General features: G+C 50.2%; 3 protein-coding genes across 3 annotated transcripts in view; 1 reads left to right on the top strand and 2 right to left on the bottom strand.

The window, feature by feature from the left end:
- Positions 1-425: 425 nt before the first annotated feature.
- LOC142251896 (uncharacterized) lies at positions 426-17,070 on the bottom strand. The gene is made up of 2 exons (XM_075324944.1): positions 16,949-17,070; positions 426-1,908 (listed from the first exon to the last, which is right to left on the bottom strand). The coding sequence occupies exons 1-2, from the start codon at positions 17,068-17,070 to the stop codon at positions 1,209-1,211; spliced, it is 822 nt and encodes a 273-aa protein (XP_075181059.1). The 3' UTR covers positions 426-1,208.
- On the top strand, positions 16,976-22,170 carry RNF183 (ring finger protein 183). Its single transcript, XM_075324472.1, is given in 4 exon segments — positions 16,976-17,234; positions 19,283-19,387; positions 19,931-20,301; positions 20,303-22,170. Coding segments are annotated over 2 exon segments (555 nt in total). The 5' UTR covers positions 16,976-17,234; positions 19,283-19,387; positions 19,931-19,983; the 3' UTR covers positions 20,540-22,170.
- Positions 22,155-26,978, bottom strand: part of PRPF4 (pre-mRNA splicing tri-snRNP complex factor PRPF4) — a 32,916-nt gene continuing 28,092 nt past the window's right edge. Inside the window, exons 13-14 of the mRNA XM_075324469.1 lie at positions 23,166-23,284; positions 22,155-22,469 (exon numbers count right to left, since the gene is read on the bottom strand). Coding sequence (XP_075180584.1) covers positions 22,276-22,469; positions 23,166-23,284 — 313 coding nt within the window. The 3' untranslated portion in view covers positions 22,155-22,275. The remainder of the gene's footprint in view (positions 22,470-23,165; positions 23,285-26,978) is intronic.

Genomic DNA, 26,978 nt, shown 5'->3' with positions numbered 1-26,978 from the left:
TTATTTTCATTATATTATATTTACTTTTATTTATATTTATTTATTTTAATATTATTTTATGTATATTTCATTTATTTTTTAATGTATTTTAATTTATTTTTTAATTTAGTTTATTTTTATTTGTTTTTATGTATTTTAATTTATTTTTTTCTTTATTTTAGTTTTTATATATATTTTTATTGATTTTTATTTTATTTATATTTATTTTTTATTTTATTTATTTCAATTTTAGTTTTTTAGCTATTTTTTTGATTATGCAACCATATAGTATTGTAATAAAAATCAAATGCAAAAATGTAGCTATTTTTGTGTTTTAGTTGTAGGGTATTTTTTTTTTTTTAAACAAATAAATCAATAAAAATGGGATATTTAAAGGGATGTTCCACAAAAAAACAATCAAGATATATATTTTTTTTCAACAGTTTTTATTTATAATCAATTTGATGCTTTTTATCAGCATTTTAAAATTGTTGATCAATTTGATTGATAAATTCGAAAGATATTTCCCCCCCAAAAGTCAAGTTATTCCCTTTCTGTGGAAGAGGGGATAAGTTGTTGGGCGCTGGGGGACCCCCATTATTCCATAGATCTTGGCCCCGCCGCCCCATCCTGATCGGAGCGGAGGTGCGCATGCTCGGTCTACCAAGTGCTGCGCTCGGCGTTCTCCTGCAGCCCCATAAATATATCTGAGGTCCTGCACCTGCACATCCACTGCGATCCGGATGGGCCCGCTCAGCCTCGTTTTTGGGCTTTTCCTAGCCCTGATTTTGGGATTATTGAGGGTCCTAAATAGTCGGATTCCCCCAGATCATAACTTGATGTTTTTTAGGAATTACCCGTTAAATCAAATGATCTATAAAATCGCATCAACTTGCAATATTATCAAAGCTAAAAATAATAAACCCCAAAAAAGGCAGAAAAACTGAAATCTGACGTAACGTTGTTGCGCCGCGGTGGTGGTCGTCTTGTGTTGTGCATTTGGCGCATAATGAGTCATTCCATGAATGTCTTAGATATTGATGCAGAACACCCAGTAATGGATTTTCCCACCTTGGACCATACCATCTCCAACTTAACGGGGGGGTAGCAAACTGGGTAATGGAGGGGTGACCCGGTCTAGGCTGGTGGACGAAGCTTTGGGAACTGCTCATGGAGGGCCACCAACACGTCGGGATCCCAGATGGAGAACTGTCCACCATCACGTTGAGTTAAAGGCGGAGATAGGTCGGGAAAAACACCATGAAAAACAGCAAAATGATGCAGCAGATGAAGACCCAGAGGATGCAGCCGTAGTTCCTCAGCATGAGGTTGCAGCGGTGATAATGAGGTTGTCGTGGGACCACCACCAGGTCCCCGGGCTGGGAAAATCGTGGTTGTGTTGGACTCAGGAGATAGATGCTGATGACCACGTCCTGGTCCTGCTCCGGAGGAAAATGAGACAATGTGTTGGGTGTACTGGAGACATAGTTGTGGCCGTACCCCTTCTTCCAGCACAGTTTGGACCCTTCCATCCACACCTGCTGGAGCTCGCCCATCCATGGGGGGAACCGGGCTACCATGTTCATATTGGGGGGCAGCTGTGGGATTCCCCCTGGTGGGATGGTGACTACGGCCCGGCACATGGGGCAGCAGAACGTCTCCAGCTCCTTCTGGAAGATACAAAGCTTGGACAGGCACTCCATGCAGAAGGTGTGCGAGCACGGGAGGAGCAGCGGGGTCTTGAAGACGTTGTCATAAGTCGCAAAGCAAATCGGACACTCGGGCACCGAATACTCCAGCTCCATGGGAGGACCGTCCTCTACGGCCAATGGCAGGAGAAGGTTTACCAAGGATTTATAGGACTGGACGTCAGAAGACTTGGTCCCTGCAGATGTCCTGACCACATCCTCAGCCCAGAAGATGGAAGTCCTGCCCAAGTTATGGAGGTCCTGGTGAAGGCTCCTGAGATGTTCCTCCTGCGGGACTGCTCCCACCGCCGTACCCACACACTGCCGATGATGTCCAGGGCTCGGTTACTGGCTCGTCCGGTCTGTGTTCACACCGTGCCTGGTAACTATATTTACTCACTGTGTTGGCTTGGCTTCATCTATAAGGATCACGTTACTCCGGGACAATGACACCGCACATCGCACCCGCGGCCGCACAACTTCTCATTGTCTGCAACCTGCCCTCATTTACATCAATGCAAATGGAAACGGACACATCCCTCTGAAATATAGGGGGTGCATATGCCCAACCCCCCCCCCCAATCACCGAGAGACGGTCATTTGTAAGGGAAATCACCAAGCAAATAGCACGTCACAGAACCAATAACCAAGAGTGAAGGATCATATCCCCGCATCGTCCCGGACCCCGAGTGTCAGCGTCATTATCCTGTACCCCCAGTGTCATCCTGCACCCCCAGTGTCATTATCCTGTACCCCCAGTGTCAATATCCTGTACCCCCAGTGTCAGTGTCATTATCCTGTACCCCCAGTGTCATTATCCTGTACCCCCAGTGTCAGTGTCATTATCCTGTACCCCCAGTGTCAGTGTCATTATCCTGCACCCCCAGTGTCAGTGTCATTATCCTGCACCCCCAGTGTCAGTGTCATTATCCTGTACCCCCAGTGTCAGTGTCATTATCCTGTACCCCCAGTGTCATTATCCTGTACCCCCAGTGTCATTATCCTGCACCCCGAGTGTCATTATCCTGTACCCCCAGTGTCAGTGTCATTATCCTGTACCCCCAGTGTCAGTGTCATTATCCTGTACCCCCAGTGTCATTATCCTGTACCCCCAGTGTCAGTGTCATTATCCTGTACCCCCAGTGTCAGTATCATTATCCTGCACCCCCAGTGTCAGTGTCATTATCCTGTACCCCCAGTGTCATTATCCTGTACCCCCAGTGTCATTATCCTGCACCCCGAGTGTCATTATCCTGTACCCCCAGTGTCAGTGTCATTATCCTGTACCCCCAGTGTCAGTGTCATTATCCTGTACCCCCAGTGTCATCCTGCACCCCCAGTGTCATTATCCAGTACCCCCAGTGTCAATATCCTGTACCCCCAGTGTCAGTGTCATTATCCTGTACCCCCAGTGTCATTATCCTGTACCCCCAGTGTTATTATCCTGTACCCCCAGTGTCATTATCTTGCACCCCGAGTGTCATTATCCTGTACCCCCAGTGTCAGTGTCATTATCCTGTACCCCCAGTGTCAGTGTCATTATCCTGCACCCCCAGTGTCAGTGTCATTATCCTGCACCCCCAGTGTCAGTGTCATTATCCTGTACCCCCAGTGTCAGTGTCATTATCCTGCACCCCCAGTGTCAGTGTCATTATCCTGTACCCCCAGTGTCATTATCCTGCACCCCGAGTGTCATTATCCTGTACCCCCAGTGTCAGTGTCATTATCCTGTACCCCCAGTGTCAGTGTCATTATCCTGTACCCCCAGTGTCATCCTGCACCCCCAGTGTCATTATCCAGTACCCCCAGTGTCAATATCCTGTACCCCCAGTGTCAGTGTCATTATCCTGTACCCCCAGTGTCATTATCCTGTACCCCCAGTGTCATTATCCTGTACCCCCAGTGTCATTATCTTGCACCCCGAGTGTCATTATCCTGTACCCCCAGTGTCAGTGTCATTATCCTGTACCCCCAGTGTCAGTGTCATTATCCTGCACCCCCAGTGTCAGTGTCATTATCCTGCACCCCCAGTGTCAGTGTCATTATCCTGTACCCCCAGTGTCAGTGTCATTATCCTGCACCCCCAGTGTCAGTGTCATTATCCTGTACCCCCAGTGTCATTATCCTGTACCCCCAGTGTCATTATCCTGCACCCCGAGTGTCATTATCCTGTACCCCCAGTGTCAGTGTCATTATCCTGTACCCCCAGTGTCAGTGTCATTATCCTGCACCCCCAGTGTCAGTGTCATTATCCTGTACCCCCAGTGTCATTATCCTGTACCCCCAGTGTCATTATCCTGTACCCCCAGTGTCATTATCTTGCACCCCGAGTGTCATTATCCTGTACCCCCAGTGTCATTATCCTGTACCCCCAGTGTCAGTGTCATTATCCTGTACCCCCAGTGTCATTATCCTGTACCCCCAGTGTCATTATCCTGCACCCCGAGTGTCATTATCCTGTACCCCCAGTGTCAGTGTCATTATCCTGTACCCCCAGTGTCAGTGTCATTATCCTGTACCCCCAGTGTCATTATCCTGTACCCCCAGTGTCAGTGTCATTATCCTGTACCCCCAGTGTCAGTGTCATTATCCTGCACCCCCAGTGTCAGTGTCATTATCCTGTACCCCCAGTGTCATTATCCTGTACCCCCAGTGTCATTATCCTGCACCCCGAGTGTCATTATCCTGTACCCCCAGTGTCAGTGTCATTATCCTGTACCCCCAGTGTCAGTGTCATTATCCTGTACCCCCAGTGTCATCCTGCACCCCCAGTGTCATTATCCAGTACCCCCAGTGTCAATATCCTGTACCCCCAGTGTCAGTGTCATTATCCTGTACCCCCAGTGTCATTATCCTGTACCCCCAGTGTCATTATCCTGTACCCCCAGTGTCATTATCTTGCACCCCGAGTGTCATTATCCTGTACCCCCAGTGTCAGTGTCATTATCCTGTACCCCCAGTGTCAGTGTCATTATCCTGCACCCCCAGTGTCAGTGTCATTATCCTGCACCCCCAGTGTCAGTGTCATTATCCTGTACCCCCAGTGTCAGTGTCATTATCCTGCACCCCCAGTGTCAGTGTCATTATCCTGTACCCCCAGTGTCATTATCCTGTACCCCCAGTGTCATTATCCTGCACCCCGAGTGTCATTATCCTGTACCCCCAGTGTCAGTGTCATTATCCTGTACCCCCAGTGTCAGTGTCATTATCCTGCACCCCCAGTGTCAGTGTCATTATCCTGTACCCCCAGTGTCATTATCCTGTACCCCCAGTGTCATTATCTTGCACCCCGAGTGTCATTATCCTGTACCCCCAGTGTCAGTGTCATTATCCTGTACCCCCAGTGTCAGTGTCATTATCCTGCACCCCCAGTGTCAGTGTCATTATCCTGTACCCCCAGTGTCATTATCCTGCACCCCGAGTGTCATTATCCTGTACCCCCAGTGTCAGTGTCATTATCCTGTACCCCCAGTGTCATTATCTTGCACCCCGAGTGTCATTATCCTGTACCCCCAGTGTCAGTGTCATTATCCTGTACCCCCAGTGTCAGTGTCATTATCCTGCACCCCCAGTGTCAGTGTCATTATCCTGCACCCCCAGTGTCAGTGTCATTATCCTGTACCCCCAGTGTCAGTGTCATTATCCTGCACCCCCAGTGTCAGTGTCATTATCCTGTACCCCCAGTGTCATTATCCTGCACCCCGAGTGTCATTATCCTGTACCCCCAGTGTCAGTGTCATTATCCTGTACCCCCAGTGTCATCCTGCACCCCCAGTGTCATTATCCAGTACCCCCAGTGTCAATATCCTGTACCCCCAGTGTCAGTGTCATTATCCTGTACCCCCAGTGTCATTATCCTGTACCCCCAGTGTCATTATCCTGTACCCCCAGTGTCATTATCTTGCACCCCGAGTGTCATTATCCTGTACCCCCAGTGTCAGTGTCATTATCCTGTACCCCCAGTGTCAGTGTCATTATCCTGCACCCCCAGTGTCAGTGTCATTATCCTGCACCCCCAGTGTCAGTGTCATTATCCTGTACCCCCAGTGTCAGTGTCATTATCCTGCACCCCCAGTGTCAGTGTCATTATCCTGTACCCCCAGTGTCATTATCCTGCACCCCGAGTGTCATTATCCTGTACCCCCAGTGTCAGTGTCATTATCCTGTACCCCCAGTGTCAGTGTCATTATCCTGTACCCCCAGTGTCATCCTGCACCCCCAGTGTCATTATCCAGTACCCCCAGTGTCAATATCCTGTACCCCCAGTGTCAGTGTCATTATCCTGTACCCCCAGTGTCATTATCCTGTACCCCCAGTGTCATTATCCTGTACCCCCAGTGTCATTATCTTGCACCCCGAGTGTCATTATCCTGTACCCCCAGTGTCAGTGTCATTATCCTGCACCCCCAGTGTCAGTGTCATTATCCTGTACCCCCAGTGTCATTATCCTGTACCCCAGTGTCATTATCCTGCACCCCCAGTGTCATTATCCTGTACCCCCAGTGTCATTATCCTGCACCCCCAGTGTCATTATCCTGTACCCCCAGTGTCATTATCCTGTACCCCCAGTGTCATTATCCTGCACCCCCAGTGTCATTATCCTGTACCCCCAGTGTCATTATCTTGCACCCCGAGTGTCATTATCCTGTACCCCCAGTGTCAGTGTCATTATCCTGTACCCCCAGTGTCAGTGTCATTATCCTGCACCCCCAGTGTCAGTGTCATTATCCTGCACCCCCAGTGTCAGTGTCATTATCCTGTACCCCCAGTGTCATTATCCTGTACCCCCAGTGTCATTATCCTGCACCCCGAGTGTCATTATCCTGTACCCCCAGTGTCAGTGTCATTATCCTGTACCCCCAGTGTCAGTGTCATTATCCTGCACCCCCAGTGTCAGTGTCATTATCCTGTACCCCCAGTGTCATTATCCTGTACCCCCAGTGTCATTATCCTGTACCCCCAGTGTCAGTGTCATTATCCTGTACCCCCAGTGTCAGTGTCATTATCCTGCACCCCCAGTGTCAGTGTCATTATCCTGCACCCCCAGTGTCAGTGTCATTATCCTGTACCCCCAGTGTCAGTGTCATTATCCTGCACCCCCAGTGTCAGTGTCATTATCCTGTACCCCCAGTGTCATTATCTTGCACCCCGAGTGTCATTATCCTGTACCCCCAGTGTCAGTGTCATTATCCTGTACCCCCAGTGTCAGTGTCATTATCCTGCACCCCCAGTGTCAGTGTCATTATCCTGTACCCCCAGTGTCATTATCCTGCACCCCGAGTGTCATTATCCTGTACCCCCAGTGTCAGTGTCATTATCCTGTACCCCCAGTGTCAGTGTCATTATCCTGTACCCCCAGTGTCATCCTGCACCCCCAGTGTCATTATCCAGTACCCCCAGTGTCAATATCCTGTACCCCCAGTGTCAGTGTCATTATCCTGTACCCCCAGTGTCATTATCCTGTACCCCCAGTGTCAGTGTCATTATCCTGCACCCCCAGTGTCAGTGTCATTATCCTGTACCCCCAGTGTCATTATCCTGCACCCCGAGTGTCATTATCCTGTACCCCCAGTGTCAGTGTCATTATCCTGTACCCCCAGTGTCATTATCTTGTACCCCGAGTGTCATTATCCTGTACCCCCAGTGTCAGTGTCATTATCCTGTACCCCCAGTGTCAGTGTCATTATCCTGTACCCCCAGTGTCATTATCCTGTACCCCCAGTGTCAGTGTCATTATCCTGTACCCCCAGTGTCAGTGTCATTATCCTGCACCCCCAGTGTCAGTGTCATTATCCTGCACCCCCAGTGTCAGTGTCATTATCCTGTACCCCGAGTGTCATTATCCTGTACCCCCAGTGTCAGTGTCATTATCCTGTACCCCGAGTGTCATTATCCTGTACCCCCAGTGTCAGTGTCATTATCCTGTACCCCCAGTGTCAGTGTCATTATCCTGCACCCCCAGTGTCAGTGTCATTATCCTGCACCCCCAGTGTCAGTGTCATTATCCTGTACCCCCAGTGTCAGTGTCATTATCCTGCACCCCCAGTGTCAGTGTCATTATCCTGTACCCCCAGTGTCATTATCCTGTACCCCCAGTGTCATTATCCTGCACCCCCAGTGTCATTATCCTGCACCCCCAGTGTCAGTGTCATTATCCTGTACCCCCAGTGTCATTATCCTGCACCCCCAGTGTCATTATCCTGTACCCCCAGTGTCAGTGTCATTATCCTGTACCTCCAGTGTCATTATCCTGCACCCCCAGTGTCAGTGTCATTATCCTGTACCCCCAGTGTCATTATCCTGCACCCCGAGTGTCATTATCCTGTACCCCCAGTGTCAGTGTCATTATCCTGTACCCCCAGTGTCAGTGTCATTATCCTGCACCCCCAGTGTCAGTGTCATTATCCTGCACCCCCAGTGTCAGTGTCATTATCCTGTACCCCCAGTGTCATTATCCTGCACCCCCAGTGTCATTATCCTGTACCCCCAGTGTCAGTGTCATTATCCTGCACCCCCAGTGTCAGTGTCATTATCCTGTACCCCCAGTGTCATTATCCTGCACCCCCAGTGTCATTATCCTGTACCCCCAGTGTCAGTGTCATTATCCTGTACCCCCAGTGTCATTATCCTGCACCCCCAGTGTCAGTGTCATTATCCTGTACCCCCAGTGTCATTATCCTGCACCCCGAGTGTCATTATCCTGTACCCCCAGTGTCAGTGTCATTATCCTGTACCCCCAGTGTCAGTGTCATTATCCTGCACCCCCAGTGTCATTATCCTGCACCCCGAGTGTCATTATCCTGCACCCCGAGTGTCATTATCCTGTACCCCCAGTGTCAGCGTCATTATCCTGTACCCGCAGTGTCAGTGTCATTATCCTGCACCCCCAGTGTCAATTTCATTATCCTGTACCCCAGTGTCATTATACTGTACCCCCAGTGTCAGTGTCATTATCCTGTACCCCCAGTGTCAGTGTCATTATCCTGTACCCCCAGTGTCATTATACTGTACCCCCAGTGTCAGTGTCATTATCCTGTACCCCCAGTGTCAGTGTCATTATCCTGTACCCCCAGTGTCAGCGTCATTATCCTGTACCCCCAGTGTCAGTGTCATTATCCTGTACCCCCAGTGTCAGTGTCATTATCCTGTACCCCCAGTGTCATTATCCTGTACCCCCAGTGTCATTATCATTATCCTGTACCCCCAATGTCAGCGTCATTATCCTGTACCCCCAGTGTCAGTGTCATTATCCTGCACCCCGAGTGTCATTATCCTGTACCCCCAGTGTCGTTATCATTATCCTGTACCCCCAGTGTCAGCGTCATTATCCTGTACCCCCAGTGTCAGCATCATTATCCTGTACCCCCAGTGTCAGTGTCATTATCCTGTGCCCCAGTGTCAGTGTCATTATCCTGTACCCCCAGTGTCAGTGTCATTATCCTGTACCCCCAGTGTCAGCATCATTATCCTGTACCCCCAGTGTCAGTGTCATTATCCTGTACCCCCGGTGTCAGTGTCATTATCCTGTACCCCCAGTGTCATTATCCTGTACCCCCAGTGTCAATTTCATTATCCTGTACCCCAGTGTCATTATACTGTACCCCCAGTGTCAGTGTCATTATCCTGTACCCCCAGTGTCAGTGTCATTATCCTGTACCCCCAGTGTCAGCGTCATTATCCTGTACCCCCAGTGTCAGTGTCATTATCCTGTACCCCCAGTGTCAGTGTCATTATCCTGTACCCCCAGTGTCATTATCCTGTACCCCCAGTGTCATTATCATTATCCTGTACCCCCAATGTCAGCGTCATTATCCTGTACCCCCAGTGTCAGTGTCATTATCCTGCACCCCGAGTGTCATTATCCTGTACCCCCAGTGTCGTTATCATTATCCTGTACCCCCAGTGTCAGCGTCATTATCCTGTACCCCCAGTGTCAGCATCATTATCCTGTACCCCCAGTGTCAGTGTCATTATCCTGTGCCCCAGTGTCAGTGTCATTATCCTGTACCCCCAGTGTCAGTGTCATTATCCTGTACCCCCAGTGTCAGCATCATTATCCTGTACCCCCAGTGTCAGTGTCATTATCCTGTACCCCCGGTGTCAGTGTCATTATCCTGTACCCCCAGTGTCATTATCCTGTACCCCCAGTGTCATTATCCTGTACCCGCAGTGTCATTATCCTGCACCCCCAGTGTCAGTGTCATTATCCTGCACCCCGAGTGTCATTATCCTGTACCCCCAGTGTCATTATCCTGTACCCGCAGTGTCATTATCCTGCACCCCCAGTGTCAGTGTCATTATCCTGTACCCCAGTGTCATTATACTGTACCCCCAGTGTCAGTGTCATTATCCTGTACCCCCAGTGTCAGTGTCATTATCCTGTACCCCCAGTGTCAGTGTCATTATCCTGTACCCCAGTGTAAGTGTCATTATCCTGTACCCCCAGTGTCAGTGTCATTATCCTGTACCCCAGTGTCAGTGTCATTATCCTGCACCCCCAGTGTCTGTGTCATTATCCTGCACCCCGAGTGTCATTATACTGTACCCCCAGTGTCAGTGTCATTATCCTGCACCCCCAGTGTCAATTTCATTATCCTGTACCCCCAGTGTCAGTGTCATTATCCTGTACCCCAGTGTCAGTGTCATTATCCTGTACCCAAGTGTCATTATCCTGTACCCCCAGTGTCATTATCCCGTACCCCCAGTGTCAGTGTCATTATCATGTACCCCAGTGTCATTATCCTGTACCCCCAGTGTCAGTGTCATTATCCTGCACCCCCTGTGTCAGTGTCATTATCCTGCACCCCCAGTGTCAGTGTCATTATCCTGCACCCCCAGTGTCAATTTCATTATCCTGTACCCAAGTGTCAGTGTCATTATCCTGTACCCCCAGTGTCATTATCCCGTACCCCCAGTGTCATTATCATGTACCCCCAGTGTCATTATCCTGTACCCCCAGTGTCAGTGTCATTATCCTGTACCCCCAGTGTCATTATCCCGTACCCCCAGTGTCATTATCATGTACCCCAGTGTCATTATCCTGTACCCCCAGTGTCAGTGTCATTATCCTGCACCCCCAGTGTCAATTTCATTATCCTGTACCCAAGTGTCATTATCCTGTACCCCCAGTGTCATTATCCCGTACCCCCAGTGTCAGTGTCATTATCATGTACCCCGAGTGTCATTATCCTGTGCCCCCAGTGTCATTATCCTGTACCCCCAGTGTCATTATCCTGTACCCCCAGTGTCATTATCCCGTACCCCCAGTGTCAGTGTTATTATCATGTACCCCGAGTGTCATTATCCTGTACCCCCAGTGTCGTTATCATTATCCTGTACCCCCAGTGTCAGCGTCATTATCCTGTACCCCCAGTGTCAGTGTCATTATCCTGTACCCCCAGTGTCAGCATCATTATCCTGTGCCCCAGTGTCATTATCCTGTACCCCCAGTGTCAGTGTCATTATCCTGTACCCCCAGTGTCATTATCCTGTACCCCGAGTGTCATTATCCTGTACCCCCAGTGTCATTATCCTGTACCCGCAGTGTCATTATCCTGCACCCCCAGTGTCAGTGTCATTATCCTGCACCCCGAGTGTCATTATCCTGCACCCCGAGTGTCATTATCCTGTACCCCCAGTGTCAGTGTCATTATCCTGCACCCCCTGTGTCAGTGTCATTATCCTGTACCCCCAGTGTCAGTGTCATTATCCTGTACCCCAGTGTCATTATCCTGTACCCCCAGTGTCAGTGTCATTATCCTGTGCCCCCGGTGTCAGTGTCATTATCCTGTACCCCCAGTGTCATTATCCTGTACCCCCAGTGTCATTATCCTGTACCCCCAGTGTCATTATCCTGCACCCCCAGTGTCTGTGTCATTATCCTGCACCCCGAGTGTCATTATACTGTACCCCCAGTGTCAGTGTCATTATCCTGCACCCCCTGTGTCAGTGTCATTATCCTGTACCCCCAGTGTCAGTGTCATTATCCTGTACCCCCAGTGTCAGTGTCATTATCCTGTACCCCCAGTGTCCGTGTCATTATCCTGTACCCCCAGTGTCATTATCCTGCACCCCCAGTGTCAGTGTCATTATCCTGCACCCCCAGTGTCAATTTCATTATCCTGTACCCCCAGTGTTAGTGTCATTATCCTGTACCCCCAGTGTCAGTGTCATTATCCTGTACCCCAGTGTCAGTGTCATTATCCTGTACCCCAGTGTCAGTGTCATTATCCTGTACCCCCAGTGTCATTATCCTGTACCCCCAGTGTCATTATCCCGTACCCCCAGTGTCAGTGTCATTATCATGTACCCCAGTGTCATTATCCTGTACCCCCAGTGTTATTATCCTGTACCCCCAGTGTCAGTGTCATTATCCTGTACCCCCAGTGTCAGTGTCATTATCCTGTACCCCCAGTGTCATTATCCTGCACCCCCAGTGTCATTATCCTGTACCCCCAGTGTCATTATCATGTACCCCAGTGTCATTATCCTGTACCCCCAGTGTCAGTGTCATTATCCTGTACCCCCAGTGTCATTATCCTGTACCCCCAGTGTCAGCGTCATTATCCTGTACCCCCAGTGTCATTATCCTGTACCCCCCGTGTCATTATCCTGTACCCCCAGTGTCATTATCCTGTACCCCCAGTGTCATTATCCTGTACCCCCAGTGTCAGTGTCATTATCCTGTACCCCCAGTGTCAGTGTCATTATCCTGAACCCCCAGTGTCAGTGTCATTATCCTGTACCCCCAGTGTCATTATCCTGTACCCCAGTGTCATTATCCCGCACTCCGAGTGTCAGCGCTATTATCCATACCATAAGGCTACATGCACACGCTGCACTTTTAACTGCACCCAAATTGCAACCAAAACTGCACCTTATCCCAGAGAGCCTGGAAATGTCCAAAAAACCTTGTAATGTAGGTGCGTTTTTACTGCGATTTTATTAGTGTGGTTTTTTTAACGGAGAAACAAAATAAGATAGGATAATTGATCGATAGATAGATCATAAGAAAGAACATATAGAATAGATAGAAAGAAATAATAGAATAGCTGGATTTTATTTTTTATATATATATTTATTTTGTTTTTATTTTTTTAATATTTAATTTGTTTTTTAATTTATTTAAATTTATTTTATTTTTTTAAAATTTGTATTTTTTTTATTTTATTTTTTGATTTTTTGATGATGCAACCATAGAGTATAGTAATAAAAATCAAATGCAAAAATGTAGTTTTGCATTTGATTTTAATAGAATAGATAGATAATAGATCATAAGAAAGAACATATAGAATATAAAGAAATAACAGAATAGCTTGATAGAGGGATAGCTAGCTTGGACAGCTGTTTTTTAAATTATTTGGGTGTAAAAAAAATGACGTGGGGTCTCCCCCCATTTTTCATATCCAGCACAGGAAAAGCAGCAGCTGCAGGCTGCAACCCTCAGCCGTCTGCTGTACCTTGGCTGGTTATGAAAACTAGAGGGGGTCCCATGCTTTTTTTTTTTTTTGATTATTATTATTTGATTTAGTTACAAAACAAAATGATGTGGGGTCCCCCCCATTTTTCAAAAACCAGCTAAGGTACAGCAGACAACTGGGGGCTGATATTATTAGGGTGGGAAGGGCCATCGTTATTTAGCCCTTTGTAGCCTTACAATAGCAGCCCGTAGCCGCTACAGAAGTGGTGCATCTATAAGATGCTCCAATTCTGGAGCTTAATCCAGCTCTTCCCATTGCTCTGGTGCACTGGCAATCGGGGTAATAAGGAGTTAATGGCAACCCACAGCTGCCACTAAGTCCTAGATTAGTGATGGCAGTCGTCTGACACTTCACCCATCACTAATCTGTGATGGAAAGTATATAAACACAAACCCCCAAAAATCATTTATATGTAATAAAATACAAAAAGCCCCCTCTTTCACCACTTTATTAACCCCCAAACATCTCAGCAGGTCTGAAGTAATCCACACAAGGTCCCATGGTGATTCAGCTCTGCTACATCCCTGTCCTGTCACAGCGAGCACCATAGAGCATGACTGTCCGCTGATAGCGCGACTCACCTCAGTTGCTGCAGGCAGTCTTGTTCTATGGCGCTTGCTGTGAGTGTCAGATGTAGCAGTGCTAGAAGTGTCGTGAGACCTTGTGTGGATTACTTCGGACCTGAAGGGGTGTATGGGGGGTTAATAAAGTGGTGAAAGGGGACTTTTTTTGTCTTTTATTTCAAATAAAGGATTTTTGGGGTGTTTGTGTTTATTTACTTTTACTTACAGATTAGTGATGGGGGTTTTTCGCATAGAGGCCTGCCGTCACTAATCTAGGGCTTAGTGGCAGCTATGGGCTGCCATTAAGACCTTATTACCCTGTTTGCCACCACACTATGGCAATCGGGAAGAGCCAGGTAAAGTCCTGGGACTGTCACATCTAATGGATGCAGGAATTCCAAGCAGCTGCTGGCTGATATTTTTAGGCTGGGGAGAGCCTAATAACCATAGGCCTCCCCAGCCTGAGAAAACCATACCCCAGCTGTTAGGCTTTAGCTGAGTGTCAAAATTGAGGGAACTGCATGCCATTTTTTTAAAATTATTTATTTTCCTGTACGATATAGACCCGCCCTCTGGCAGCTGTGATTGGTTGCAGTCAGACAGCTGTCACAGCGTGGGGGCGCGTCTGACTGCAACCAATCACAGACACCGGTGGTCGGGGGAAGCTGTGAATATGTATGAGCCTAATGAGCGGCCGCGACAGAAGAATGAGCGGCTGCGGGAGCAGCGTGACAGTCGCGCCGGTGATTGGTGAGTATGAATTTAATCTGGAACAATGTGGATGAAAAAACCGCGGGTAAAAAACCGCAGTGTGTGCACGCTCTGCTGACAGCCTGTGATTTCTTGGATCGGTGACTGCTGTAGTTATCTCCCTGCAGTTCAGTCTGTGTCCAGCAGGTGGAGCCAGAGCAGCGTCTTATCCTCTGAGGCGCCGCTGATCTCCGTCTGTACAATGAGCTGATGATTGCGCCACGCTCTGAATCCCCGGGGTGTTTACCTCACCATGGAGCGGGTGACCACGTAGTATCAGACAATGTGAAGTCCACGAGGGCCGGGGCCACGGAGAAACCACGTGTTATGTCTCCCACTGACAAACTCTTCTTCATTTTGCCTCCAGAGGTGCCAGCGAAAAGCAGACATCGGCCCCCCGGACCCCCTCACACCCCGAGGAGTCACCGTCTGATACATCGGAAATGGGAAATATATTGTCAGTAAAAATCTCCTGTCGTTTTGTGACCACAGCTCCAGCGCAAATCTATGTGTCTCCATGGTAACAGTGAACAGGTTCATGGATTGTTACATAGGAGCCAGTATCACAGGATAGGATTAGATACACGGCTCAGCAGACAGTATCACACAGGATAGGATTAGATACACAGCTCAGCAGACAGTATCACACAGGATAGGATTAGATACACAGCTCAGCAGACAGTATCACACAGGAGAGGATTAGATACACGGCTCAGCAGACAGTATCACACAGGAGAGGATTAGATACACAGCTCAGCAGACAGTATCACACAGGATAGGATTAGATACACAGCTCAGCAGACAGTATCACACAGGAGAGGATTAGATACACGGCTCAGCAGACAGTATCACACAGGAGAAGATTAGATACACGGCTCAGCAGACAGTATCACACAGGATAGGATTAGATACACGGCTCAGCAGACAGTATCACACAGGATAGGATTAGATACACAGCTCAGCAGACAGTATCACACAGGAGAGGATTAGATACACGGCTCAGCAGACAGTATCACACAGGAGAGGATTAGATACACAGCTCAGCAGACAGTATCACACAGGATAGGATTAGATACACAGCTCAGCAGACAGTATCACACAGGAGAGGATTAGATACACGGCTCAGCAGACAGTATCACACAGGAGAGGATTAGATACACAGCTCAGCAGACAGTATCACACAGGAGAGGATTAGATACACGGCTCAGCAGAGAGTATCACACAGGAGAGGATTAGATACACAGCTCAGCAGACAGTATCACACAGGAGAGGATTAGATACACGGCTCAGCAGACAGTATCACACAGGAGAGGATTAGATACACAGCTCAGCAGACAGTATCACACAGGAGAGGATTAGATACACAGCTCAGCAGACAGTATCACACAGGAGAGGATTAGATACACAGCTCAGCAGACAGTATCACACAGGAGAGGAATAGATACACAGCTCAGCAGACAGTATCACACAGGATAGGATTAGATGCACGTCTCAGCAGACAGTATCACACAGGAGAGGATTAGATACACAGCTCAGCAGACAGTATCACACAGGATAGGATTAGATACACAGCTCAGCAGACAGTATCACACAGGATAGGATTAGATGCACGTCTCAGCAGACAGTATCACACAGGAGAGGATTAGATACAAAGCTCAGCAGGCAGTATCACACAGGAGAGGAATAGATACACAGCTCTGCAGACAGTATCACACAGGAGAGGATTAGATACACAGCTCAGCAGACAGTATCACACAGGAGAAGATTAGATACACGGCTCAGCAGACAGTATCACACAGGATAGCATTAGATACACAGCTCAGCAGAGAGTATCACACAGGAGAGGATTAGATACACGGCTCAGCAGACAGTATCACACCGGAGAGGATTAGATACACAGCTCAGCAGACAGTATCACACAGGATAAGATTAGATACACGGCTCAGAAGACAGTATCACACAGGAAAGGATTAGATACACTGCTCAGCAGACAGTATCACACAGGAGAGGATTAGATACACAGCTCAGCAGACAGTATCACACAGGAGAAGATTAGATACACGGCTCAGCAGACAGTATCACACAGGAGAGGATTAGATACACGGCTCAGCAGACAGTATCACACAGGATAGGATTAGATACATGGCTCAGCAGACAGTATCACACAGGAGAGGATTAGATACACGGCTCAGCAGACAGAATCACACAGGAGAGGATTAGATACACAGCTCAGCAAACTATCACACAAGAGAGGATTAGATACACAGCTCAGCAGACAGTATCACACAGGATAGGATTAGATACACGGCTCAGCAGTCAGTATCACACAGGAGAGGATTAGATACACAGCTCAGCAGACAGTATCACACAGGAGAGGATTAGATACACAGCTCAGCAGCACATTCTCACCTATGATTGGCTTAGATACTGCACACATGAGATGAGTGACAGCCTTTGCTCCGCCCCCTGACCGTCGCTCACCTGTTACCTGTACACTGTGTCAGACTTTGCCTCTCCGTCCGCTCCTTTTTCTTCTCGTCTCCTCCGCCTTTTCTTCTCCTCAGGTCTCTTCTCCTCAGGTCTCTTCTCCTCAGGTCTCTTCTCCTCCATCTTCTGTTCTTCTGCCTCCTCCTTGGGTTTTTGGGGGCTCTTGATTTAACCCTTCCCCTGCCATATAAGATTCCAGCTCCCGCGCACCTTGCGGCTTTCATTGCTCCGTGTGCGGTTCCCCGAGGGCTGAGCTGCGGGGATGACGGCGGCTCCTCCGGCTCCTGGTAAGTGTCCGCTCATCCTGTGTAATGTGGATGATGGGAGTCATTGCTCCGCAGTTTGTAGTGTCGAAGGCCAAATCTGCGGTTCTGTGTCCGAGTCCTTATGTGGTGTAGTTCTGGTGAATGACCTCAATTGTTCCCTGTTATCAGCCATTTTAGCTATGGAGAGATTGACAGCAGCATGGATTAACACCAGCTATTGTTCCCTGTTATCAGCCTTGGGAAAGGCTGCAAGGTGTGTCTGTACTCTAAATGCAGTTCGTTGCCTTCTGTTATCAGCCATTTCAGGCCGATCCCCATCTATCCTGTGTGTGAGGGGCCCATTTCTCCCCTAATGGCCGATGTGGGGGCAAAGAGGGATCCAAAGCGTCCGCTCTTTTATTCTGCCGACTGCTATTCAGGGTGACTGTGTGTACCCTATCAGGCTACTATTCCCTGTTATCAGCTGTTTCATATCATGGAGACATTTTAACGCCCCCAATCTGATATAATCTGCTGGAATTTATACCGCAACCCGAGACACACGCCCTACACACAGAAAAGGCTGATAACAGAGAACACTAGCTGCATGTTATACTGCACAATATGGACAAATCTGAGTGGGCCGTGATGTACAGGGGTCCATGTTACTCTTATATGGGGGGACGCAGTGATGTACGAGGGGGGAATTACTGATATATGGGGGGATGCAGTGCTGTAAGAGGGGGATTAGTGATATCTGGGGGGACACAGTGATGTACGAGGGGGATTAGTGATATCTGGGGGACGCAGTGCTGTAAGAGGGGGATTAGTGATATATGGGGGGACACAGTGATATACGAGGATCCATGTTACCGATACATGGGGGGATGTGGTGATATACGAGGATCCATGTTACTGTTATATGGGGGACGCAGTGATATGTGGGGGGATGCAGTGATATGAGGGTCCATGTTACTGATATATGGGGGGACGCAGAGATATACGAGGATCCCTGTTACTGATTTATGGGGGGGATGCAGTGATATAAGGGTCCATGTTACTGATTTATGGGGGGGACACAGTGATATAAGAGGGTCCATGTTACTGATATATGGGGGGATGCAGTGATGCATGAGAGAGATTAGTGATAGATGGGGGGACGCAGCAATGTATGAGGGTCCATGTTACTGATATATGCGGGATGCAGTGATATGTGGGGGGATGCAGTGATATGTGGGGGGATGCAGTGATATTAGGGTCCATTTTACTGATATATGGGGGGACGCAGAGATATACGAGGATCCATGTTACTGATTTATGGGGGGATACAGTGATATGAGGGTCCCTGTTACTGATATAGGGGGGGACGCAGTGATATACAAGGGTCCATGTTACTGATATATGGGGGTCCATGTTACTGATATATGGGGGGGACGCAGAGATGCATGAGGGGGATTAGTGATATATGGGGGGACGCAGCAATGTATGAGGGTCCCTGTTACTGATATATGGGGGGACGCAGTGATATGAGGGTCTATCTTACTGATATATGGGGGACGCAGTGATATACGAGGGTCCATGTTACTGATATATGGGGGGACGCAGCAATGTATGAGGGTCCCTGTTACTGATATATGGGGGGACGCAGTGATATGAGGGTCTATGTTTCTGATATATGAGGGTCCATATTATGATATATGGGGGGACGCAGTGATATATGAGGGTCCATGTTATGATATATGGGGGGGATGCAGTGATATATGAGGGTCCATGTTATGATATATGGGGGGACGCAGTGATATGAGGGTCCATGTTATGATATATGGGGGGGACGCAGTGATATACGAGGGTCCATGTTACTGATATATGGGGGGACGCAGCAATGTATGAGGGTCCGTGTTACTGATATATGGGGGGACGCAGCAATGTATGAGGGTCCCTGTTACTGATATATGGGGGGACGCAGTGATATGAGGGTTTATGTTTCTGATATATGAGGGTCCCTGTTACTGATATATGGGGGGACGCAGTGATATTTTCTGGTCTCCTGTACACGGAAGTGACAATGTTTATGTTGCTCCCCGGGACAGGGACACATCCTGCTGCCTCGGGGCTCAGATCCGGATTCACAACCTTCCCGGATTCCAGCGCCTGAGAAGTGCGAGACGGAGGGGTGCACGGGACACGAGGCGGAGGTAGGTCGGGGGTCTCTGTGCCCCAACAAGACGGCTCAATGCACTGCTAGAAAAAAAAAAAAAGCTTTCTGAACATAGGACCTCCTAAGCCGTCAGGTGTCCGTCCCCCCAAATCTTGGCATGTTGTCTGTCCCGGTGTGCCCTCTCGAGTGTCGCCCCTGCCCTGCGTCCCCCGATGATGCATTACCACCCCTATGTCTCCCACGCCTTGCACCCTACTGCCCAACCCTTCCCCTCTTGTCGGGGGTGCACCCGCTGATTTTGAGGTGCCGCCATCCATTGTGGCGGTCTATGATGCTCCGTACGCGGACGCTCCCCGTGTTTACAGCTGCGATGTCCCCGCGCGCTTCCTGAGCAGATGGCCGCAGCGAGTGACCGCAGACCGGCGGGGGCAAAGTTCTGTAGATACAGCGATAGAGACTTTACTGCGGTCAGAGTTCATGGTGACTTTTGGGGGTTGTAAGTAAACAGGATCCGCGCCGGGCGGTGACGTCTCCATCCTCTTCTCGGTGGTGTAAAGCATTTTCCACGTTTCTCTTCTAGAATCTGATTGGTCGTCGCCTCGGACCGTGACCGGCCGTCAATGACCGATAAAGATGGCGGAGGCCTCCAAGCTGGATCCGGAGTACGAGTGTCCCGTCTGCTGGAATCCGTACAACAATGCCTTCCGCACCCCCAAACTCCTGAGCTGCCACCACACCTTCTGCATGGAGTGTCTGGCGCACCTGAGCTTCACCACCCAGGTGAGGAACCGCCTGCACTGCCCGCTGTGCCGCCACACCACAATGCTGCGCCTGGACCAGGTGATCACCGACCTTCCCACCAACACCGCCATCCTCGGCCAACTCAAGCTGGAGCCGGAGAAACACACGCTGTCTGCCAGAGACAGCCGGAGACTGAACTTCTTCCAGCGCCCCCCCCTCCGTCTATACGCTTAACGTCGCCCAGGACTCGGGGTCCTTGTACAGTGCTCAACAAACTCAGGTCCAGACCCCCCCGACCACTATTCCCTCTGACAACTCTTCCTGGCAGTGCCTCCGCAACCCCCAGTTCCGCATGTTCTCCTATATGATGATGACGATGCTGGTGGTCAGTATGCTACTGATTTTTTCCATTTTCTGGACTCGCAAGTTATTGTGGGGACCGGGGTGACCCCACTGGGATGTATGATACATACCCAATATATAAAGCTGAGTGTATGTATGTATGTATATCCGCTAAAGGAATCCGCACCGTCGCATTTACAATCACAAAATTTTCTACAGACGCCTCATGTGACTCGGGGAACGTCATAGACTATGTTTTGACGGGAAAATTTAACCCCGCACTTTACAGTTACTCTACAAAATCCTGCCTCCATTAAAGTCAATGGAGCTGGAAGCCACAGGTTATTAATAGCAGCTGTGATTGGTTGCTATAGTTATGAAAGACATTCATAGTATAAGAAGCTTATGTGTGAGGTAATATGATATCAGTGGGGAGACTGACAGAGACAGACAGACAGGGAAAGGGACAGAGAGAGACGGGGAAAGGGACAGAGCGAGAAGGGGAAAGGGACAGACAGAGACGGGGAAAGGGACAGACAGAGACGGGGAAAGGGACAAAGCGAGACGGGGAAAGGGACAGACAGAGACGGGGAAAGGGACAGAGCGAGACGGGGAAAGGGACAGACAGAGCGAGACGGGGAAAGGGACAAAGCGAGACGGGGAAAGGGACAGACAGAGACGGGGAAAGGGACAGAGCGAGACGGGGAAAGGGACAGACAGAGCGAGACGGGGAAAGGGACAGACAGAGCGAGACGGGGAAAGGGACAGACAGAGAGAGACGGGGAAAGGGACAGACAGAGAGAGACGGGGAAAGGGACAGACAGAGAGAGACGGGGAAAGGGACACACAGAGAGAGACGGGGAAAGGGACAGACAGAGAGAGACGGGGAAAGGGACAGAGCGAGACGGGGAAAGAGACAGACAGAGAGAGACGGGGAAAGGGACAGAGCGAGACGGGGAAAGGGACAGACAGAGATGGGGAAAGGGACAGACAGAGACGGGGAAAGAGACAGAGGGAAAAATACAGGAAAAGAGACAGGGACAAGGAAAGAGACAAAGACAGACGGGGAATGAGACAGAGAGAGAGACAGACAGTCAAAGAGACAGAGGTAGACAGACACAGACAGGGAAAGAGACAGAGACAAGGAAAGAGAAAGAGACAGACGGGGGACAGAGAGACGGACAGTTACTATCCCGGGCAACGCCCGAGTACTACAGCTAGTATATAAACTGTATATATATATATATATATATATATATATATATATATATATATATATATATATATACACACTCCGCAGATACCATTATACAGGATGCGGCTTCAGATCCCGTCAGTGTTTCTTACTAAACCGTATGTGGGGTCATGTCCAAAACCATCTGACCCCCCCCAGCATTCTGAGCCAATGATTGCTTTTTTTTGTACTCCAGAGCTGCATTCAAAGTGCTGCTGGTACGATCACGCAGGGCGGAGATTAATAAGAGGTGATCTGGCCCTTTTTATAAGATTACTCGTCATATATTAGAGACCAGAGCCGGGCACTGTCCCTTCGGAGCGGAGGCTTCAATGACAACCTCGTGATCATACACGGTCACTTGCGCGGTTTTGTAACCCTGAGCTGCAGTCCCGGACCCAACCTGCGGCCGTCTTTGGCAGCCATGTTTTTCTGATCATATGCATGCTATTACCAGCCTCCGCTATGAAATAAACATTTATTTTTAAAGCGTAAAAAAAATATATACATAAAACTTAGACGTCTCATTTCTATCAGCAGCTGCTGCAGAACTACAACTACCAGCCGGGCGGGCGCAGGATCAATGTTCATTGGTTTAATTCTGCTTTTTATTCCGCCATCCAAAGCTTAAACGTTCTGTCGTAGGAGCAGGTGGCGATGAGTTCTCCGTCCGAGGATATGTCCACCCCCATCACCTTCCCCTCGTGACCGGCGAGTGTCTTCAGAGGAGACCACAGCGGGTGCGTCCACACTTTGGCCGTGTTGTCATAAGCGCCGGTCAGCAGGTATTGTCCGTTTGTGGCTGGAAAAGAACAGAAGCGGGTGAGTATTCTGAGGACGACATGGTACAATTACTCAGTGTTGTAATTCTGGGGGGCTGCAGCCGCCACTAGAGGGCGACATTGTACACATTTGAGTTAACAAATGGCTCCCTCTAGTGGTGGCTGCAATGTCATCCATTACTTCAGTGTCTGTGCAGCTCAGACAGATCTATATGGGGGTACTGTGCACTTTACGTAGACGGCACCTCATCTCTGCAAAGGGTAATGTTCAACCCATAGATGCTACATACTTGGGTTATACCAAGGCCAAAAATTGGGCCCAGGTTACTGTATCCAATATCCTCTATAATGTCTGTGTCCCGGTATAGCGAGTAGATGGAGCAGAACAGGAGCCATCTACACGCTGCACCACTATGCACCATACACACACAGGGAAGAAAGGATGATTTTCCAATTTTGTATCCCAGTGCATGCTGGGAGTTGTAGTTGTGAAATACTAAGTGTATACATAACAACTAGAGCATGCAGCATTGCACAACTACAACTCCCAGCATGCACCGATAATCCCAAGACAAGATTGGACAATTATTGGTGCATGCTGGGAGCTGTAGTGATGCAATACTAAGTGTATACATAAAAACTAGAGCATGCAGCATTGCAAAACTACAACTCCCAGCATGCACTGCAGCCCACTGCCCCCCGCTATATGAACTTACGCTGGAATCGCACGGCGCTGACCAGGTTCTGGTGGGCCGGGATGGTGTAGATGCAGCGCCGCTGCCGGAGGTCCCAAACTTTACAGGTGTTGTCCCCACTGCCGGTAGCAATATGAAACCTGACAAAAAAAAACAAAACAAAAGCATAAAGGGGCTTCAGGAACCATATTGTCTGGCTGGAGACCACGCAGTGGATTCTTTTAATCCGCCATCTGATAATCTGGAAGCTCAAGACTAAGCAGAATCAATGATGGCAGCTTGGAACGGCCAGGAATCAGCAAGTCTCGGTCTGCACCCACCATCCGCAGATCATCCCCCATCATCTGCAGATCATCCCCAGCATCCGCAGATCAGCCCCATCATCCGCAGATCAGCCCCATCATCCGCAGATCAGCCCCATCATCCGCAGATCAGCCCCATCATCCGCAGGTCATCCCCAGCATCCGCAGGTCATCCCCAGCATCCGCAGGTCATCCCCAGCATCCGCAGGTCATAACCGCCATCCGCAGATCATCCCCATCATCCGCAGATCATCCCCATCATCACCATCATCCGCAGGTCATCACCATCATCCGCAGGTCATCACCATCTTCCACAGATCAGCCCCATCATCCGCAGATCATAACCACCATCCGCAGATCATCCCCATCATCCGCAGATCATCCCCATCATCCGCAGGTCATAACCACCATTCGCAGGTCATAACCGCCATCCGCAGGTCATAACCGCCATCCGCAGATCTGCCCCACCATCCGCAGATCATCCCCACCATCCGCAGATCATCCCCATCATCCGCAGATCATCCCCATCATCCGCAGATCATCCCCATCATCCGCAGATCATAACCATCATCCGCCGGTCATAACCGCCATCCGCAGGTCATAACCGCCATTCGCAGGTCATAACCGCCATTCGCAGGTCATAACCGCCATGCGCAGGTCATAACCGCCATCCGCAGGTCATAACCGCCATCCGCAGGTCATCCCCGCCATCCGCAGGTCATAACCGCCATCCGAAGGGCATAACCGCCATCCGCAGGTCATCCCCATCATCCGCAGGTCATATCCGCCATCCGCAGGTCATAACCACCATCCGCAGGTCATCCCCATCATCCGCAGGTCATAACCGCCATTCGCAGGTCATCCCCGCCATCCGCAGATCATCCCCGCCATCCGCAGGTCATAACCGCGATCCGCAGGTCATAACCGCCATCCGCAGGTCATAACCGCCATCCGAAGATCATCCCCATCATCCGCAGATCATCCCCATCATCTGCAGGTCATAACCGCCATCCGCAGGTCATAACCGCCATCCGCAGGTCATAACCGCCATCCGCAGATCATCCCCATCATCCGCAGATCATCCCCGCCATCCGCAGATCATCCCCGCCATCCGCAGATCATCCCCATCATCTGCAGATCATCCCCATCATCCGCAGATCATCCCCATCATCCGCAGATCATTCCCATCATCCGCAGATCAGCCCCATCATCCGCAGGTCATCACCATCTTCCACAGATCAGCCCCATCATCCGCTGGTCATAACCGCCATCCGCCGGTCATAACCGCCATTCGCAGGTCATAACCGCCATCCGCAGGTCATAACCGCCATCCGCAGATCTGCCCCACCATCCGCAGATCATCCCCATCATCCGCAGATCATCCCCATCATCCGCAGATCATAACCACCATCCGCAGATCATCCCCATCATCCGCCGGTCATAACCACCATTCGCAGGTCATAACCGCCATCCGCAGGTCATAACCGCCATCCGCAGGTCATAACCGCCATTCGCAGGTCATCCCCGCCATCCGCAGGTCATAACCGCCATCCGCAGGTCATCCCCATCATCCGCAGGTCATAACCGCCATCCGCAGGTCATAACCGCCATTCGCAGGTCATCCCCGCCATCCGCAGGTCATAACCGCCATTCGCAGGTCATAACCGCCATCCGCAGGTCATAACCGCCATCCGCAGGTCATAACCGCCATTCGCAGGTCATCCCCATCATCCGCAGGTCATAACCGCCATTCGCAGGTCATAACCGCCATTCGCAGGTCATCCCCATCATCCGCAGGTCATAACCGCCATTCGCAGGTCATCCCCGCCATCCGCAGATCATCCCCGCCATCCGCAGATCATCCCCGCCATCCGCAGGTCATAACCGCCATCCGCAGATCATCCCCATCATCCGCAGATCATCCCCATCATCCGCAGATCATCCCCATCATCCGCAGATCATTCCCATCATCCGCAGATCAGCCCCATCATCCGCAGGTCATCACCATCTTCCACAGATCAGCCCCATCATCCGCTGGTCATAACCGCCATCCGCCGGTCATAACCGCCATTCGCAGGTCATAACCGCCATCCGCAGGTCATAACCGCCATCCGCAGATCTGCCCCACCATCCGCAGATCATCCCCATCATCCGCAGATCATCCCCACCATCCGCAGATCATCCCCATCATCCGCCGGTCATAACCACCATTCGCAGGTCATAACCGCCATCCGCAGGTCATAACCGCCATCCGCAGGTCATAACCGCCATTCGCAGGTCATCCCCGCCATCCGCAGGTCATAACCGCCATTCGCAGGTCATAACCGCCATCCGCAGGTCATAACCGCCATCCGCAGGTCATAACCGCCATTCGCAGGTCATCCCCATCATCCGCAGGTCATAACCGCCATCCGCAGGTCATAACCGCCATTCGCAGGTCATCCCCGCCATCCGCAGATCATCCCCATCATCCGCAGGTCATAACCGCCATTCGCAGGTCATCCCCGCCATCCGCAGGTCATAACCGCCATCCGCAGGTCATAACCGCCATCCGCAGGTCATAACCACCATCCGCAGATCATCCCCATCATCCGCAGATCATCCCCATCATCCGCAGATCATAACCACCATCCGCAGATCATCCCCATCATCCGCAGGTCATAACCGCCATCCGCAAGTCATAACCGCCATCCGCAGATCATCCCCATCATCCGCAGATCATCCCCATCATCCGCAGATCATCCCCATCATCCGCCGGTCATAATCACCATTCGCAGGTCATCACCGCCATCCGCAGGTCATAACCGCCATCCGCAGGTCATAACCGCCATCCGCAGGTCATAACCACCATCCGCAGGTCATCCCCATCATCCGCAGGTCATAACCGCCATTCGCAGGTCATAACCACCATCCGCAGGTCATAACCGCCATCCGCAGGTCATAACCACCATCCGCAGATCATCCCCATCATCCGCAGATCATCCCCATCATCCGCAGATCATCACCATTTTCCGCAGATCATCCCCATCATCCGCAGATCATCCCCATCATCCGCAGATCATAACCACCATCCGCAGATCATCCCCATCATCCGCAGGTCATAACCACCATCCGCAGATCATCCCCATCATCCGCAGGTCATAACCGCCATCCGCAGGTCATAACCGCCATCCGCAGGTCATAACCGCCATCCGCAGGTCATAACCGCCATTCGCAGGTCATAACCGCCATCCGCAGGTCATAACCGCCATCCGCAGGCCATAACCGCCATCCGCAGGCCATAACCGCCATCCGCAGGCCATAACCGCCATCCGCAGGCCATAACCGCCATCCGCAGATCATCTCCACCATCCGCAGATCATCTCCACCATCCGCAGATCAGCCCCATCATCCGCAGATCAGCCCCATCATCCGCAGATCATCCCCACCATCCGCAGATCATCCCCACCATCCGCAGATCATCCCCACCATCCGCAGATCATCCCCACCATCCGCAGATCATCCCCACCATCCGCAGATCATCCCCATCATC

The sequence above is a fragment of the Anomaloglossus baeobatrachus genome, chromosome 9 (genome assembly GCF_048569485.1).
Source record: "Anomaloglossus baeobatrachus isolate aAnoBae1 chromosome 9, aAnoBae1.hap1, whole genome shotgun sequence".
Classification (NCBI taxonomy): Eukaryota; Metazoa; Chordata; class Amphibia; order Anura; family Aromobatidae; genus Anomaloglossus; species Anomaloglossus baeobatrachus.
Note: the sequence above shows the minus strand (reverse complement) of the source record. Positions and strands in the feature narration are given on the sequence as shown.

Excerpts from the sequence above, each read along its gene's own strand:
- LOC142251896 (XM_075324944.1), bottom strand. The coding sequence starts at position 17,070 with ATGGAGGAGAAGAGACCTGAGGAGAAGAGACCTGAGGAGAAGAGACCT. Across the intron at positions 1,909-16,948 it reads AAGTCTGACACAGTGTACAG|GACTTCCATCTTCTGGGCTG; the intron begins GTAACAGGTGAG and ends TAACTTGGGCAG.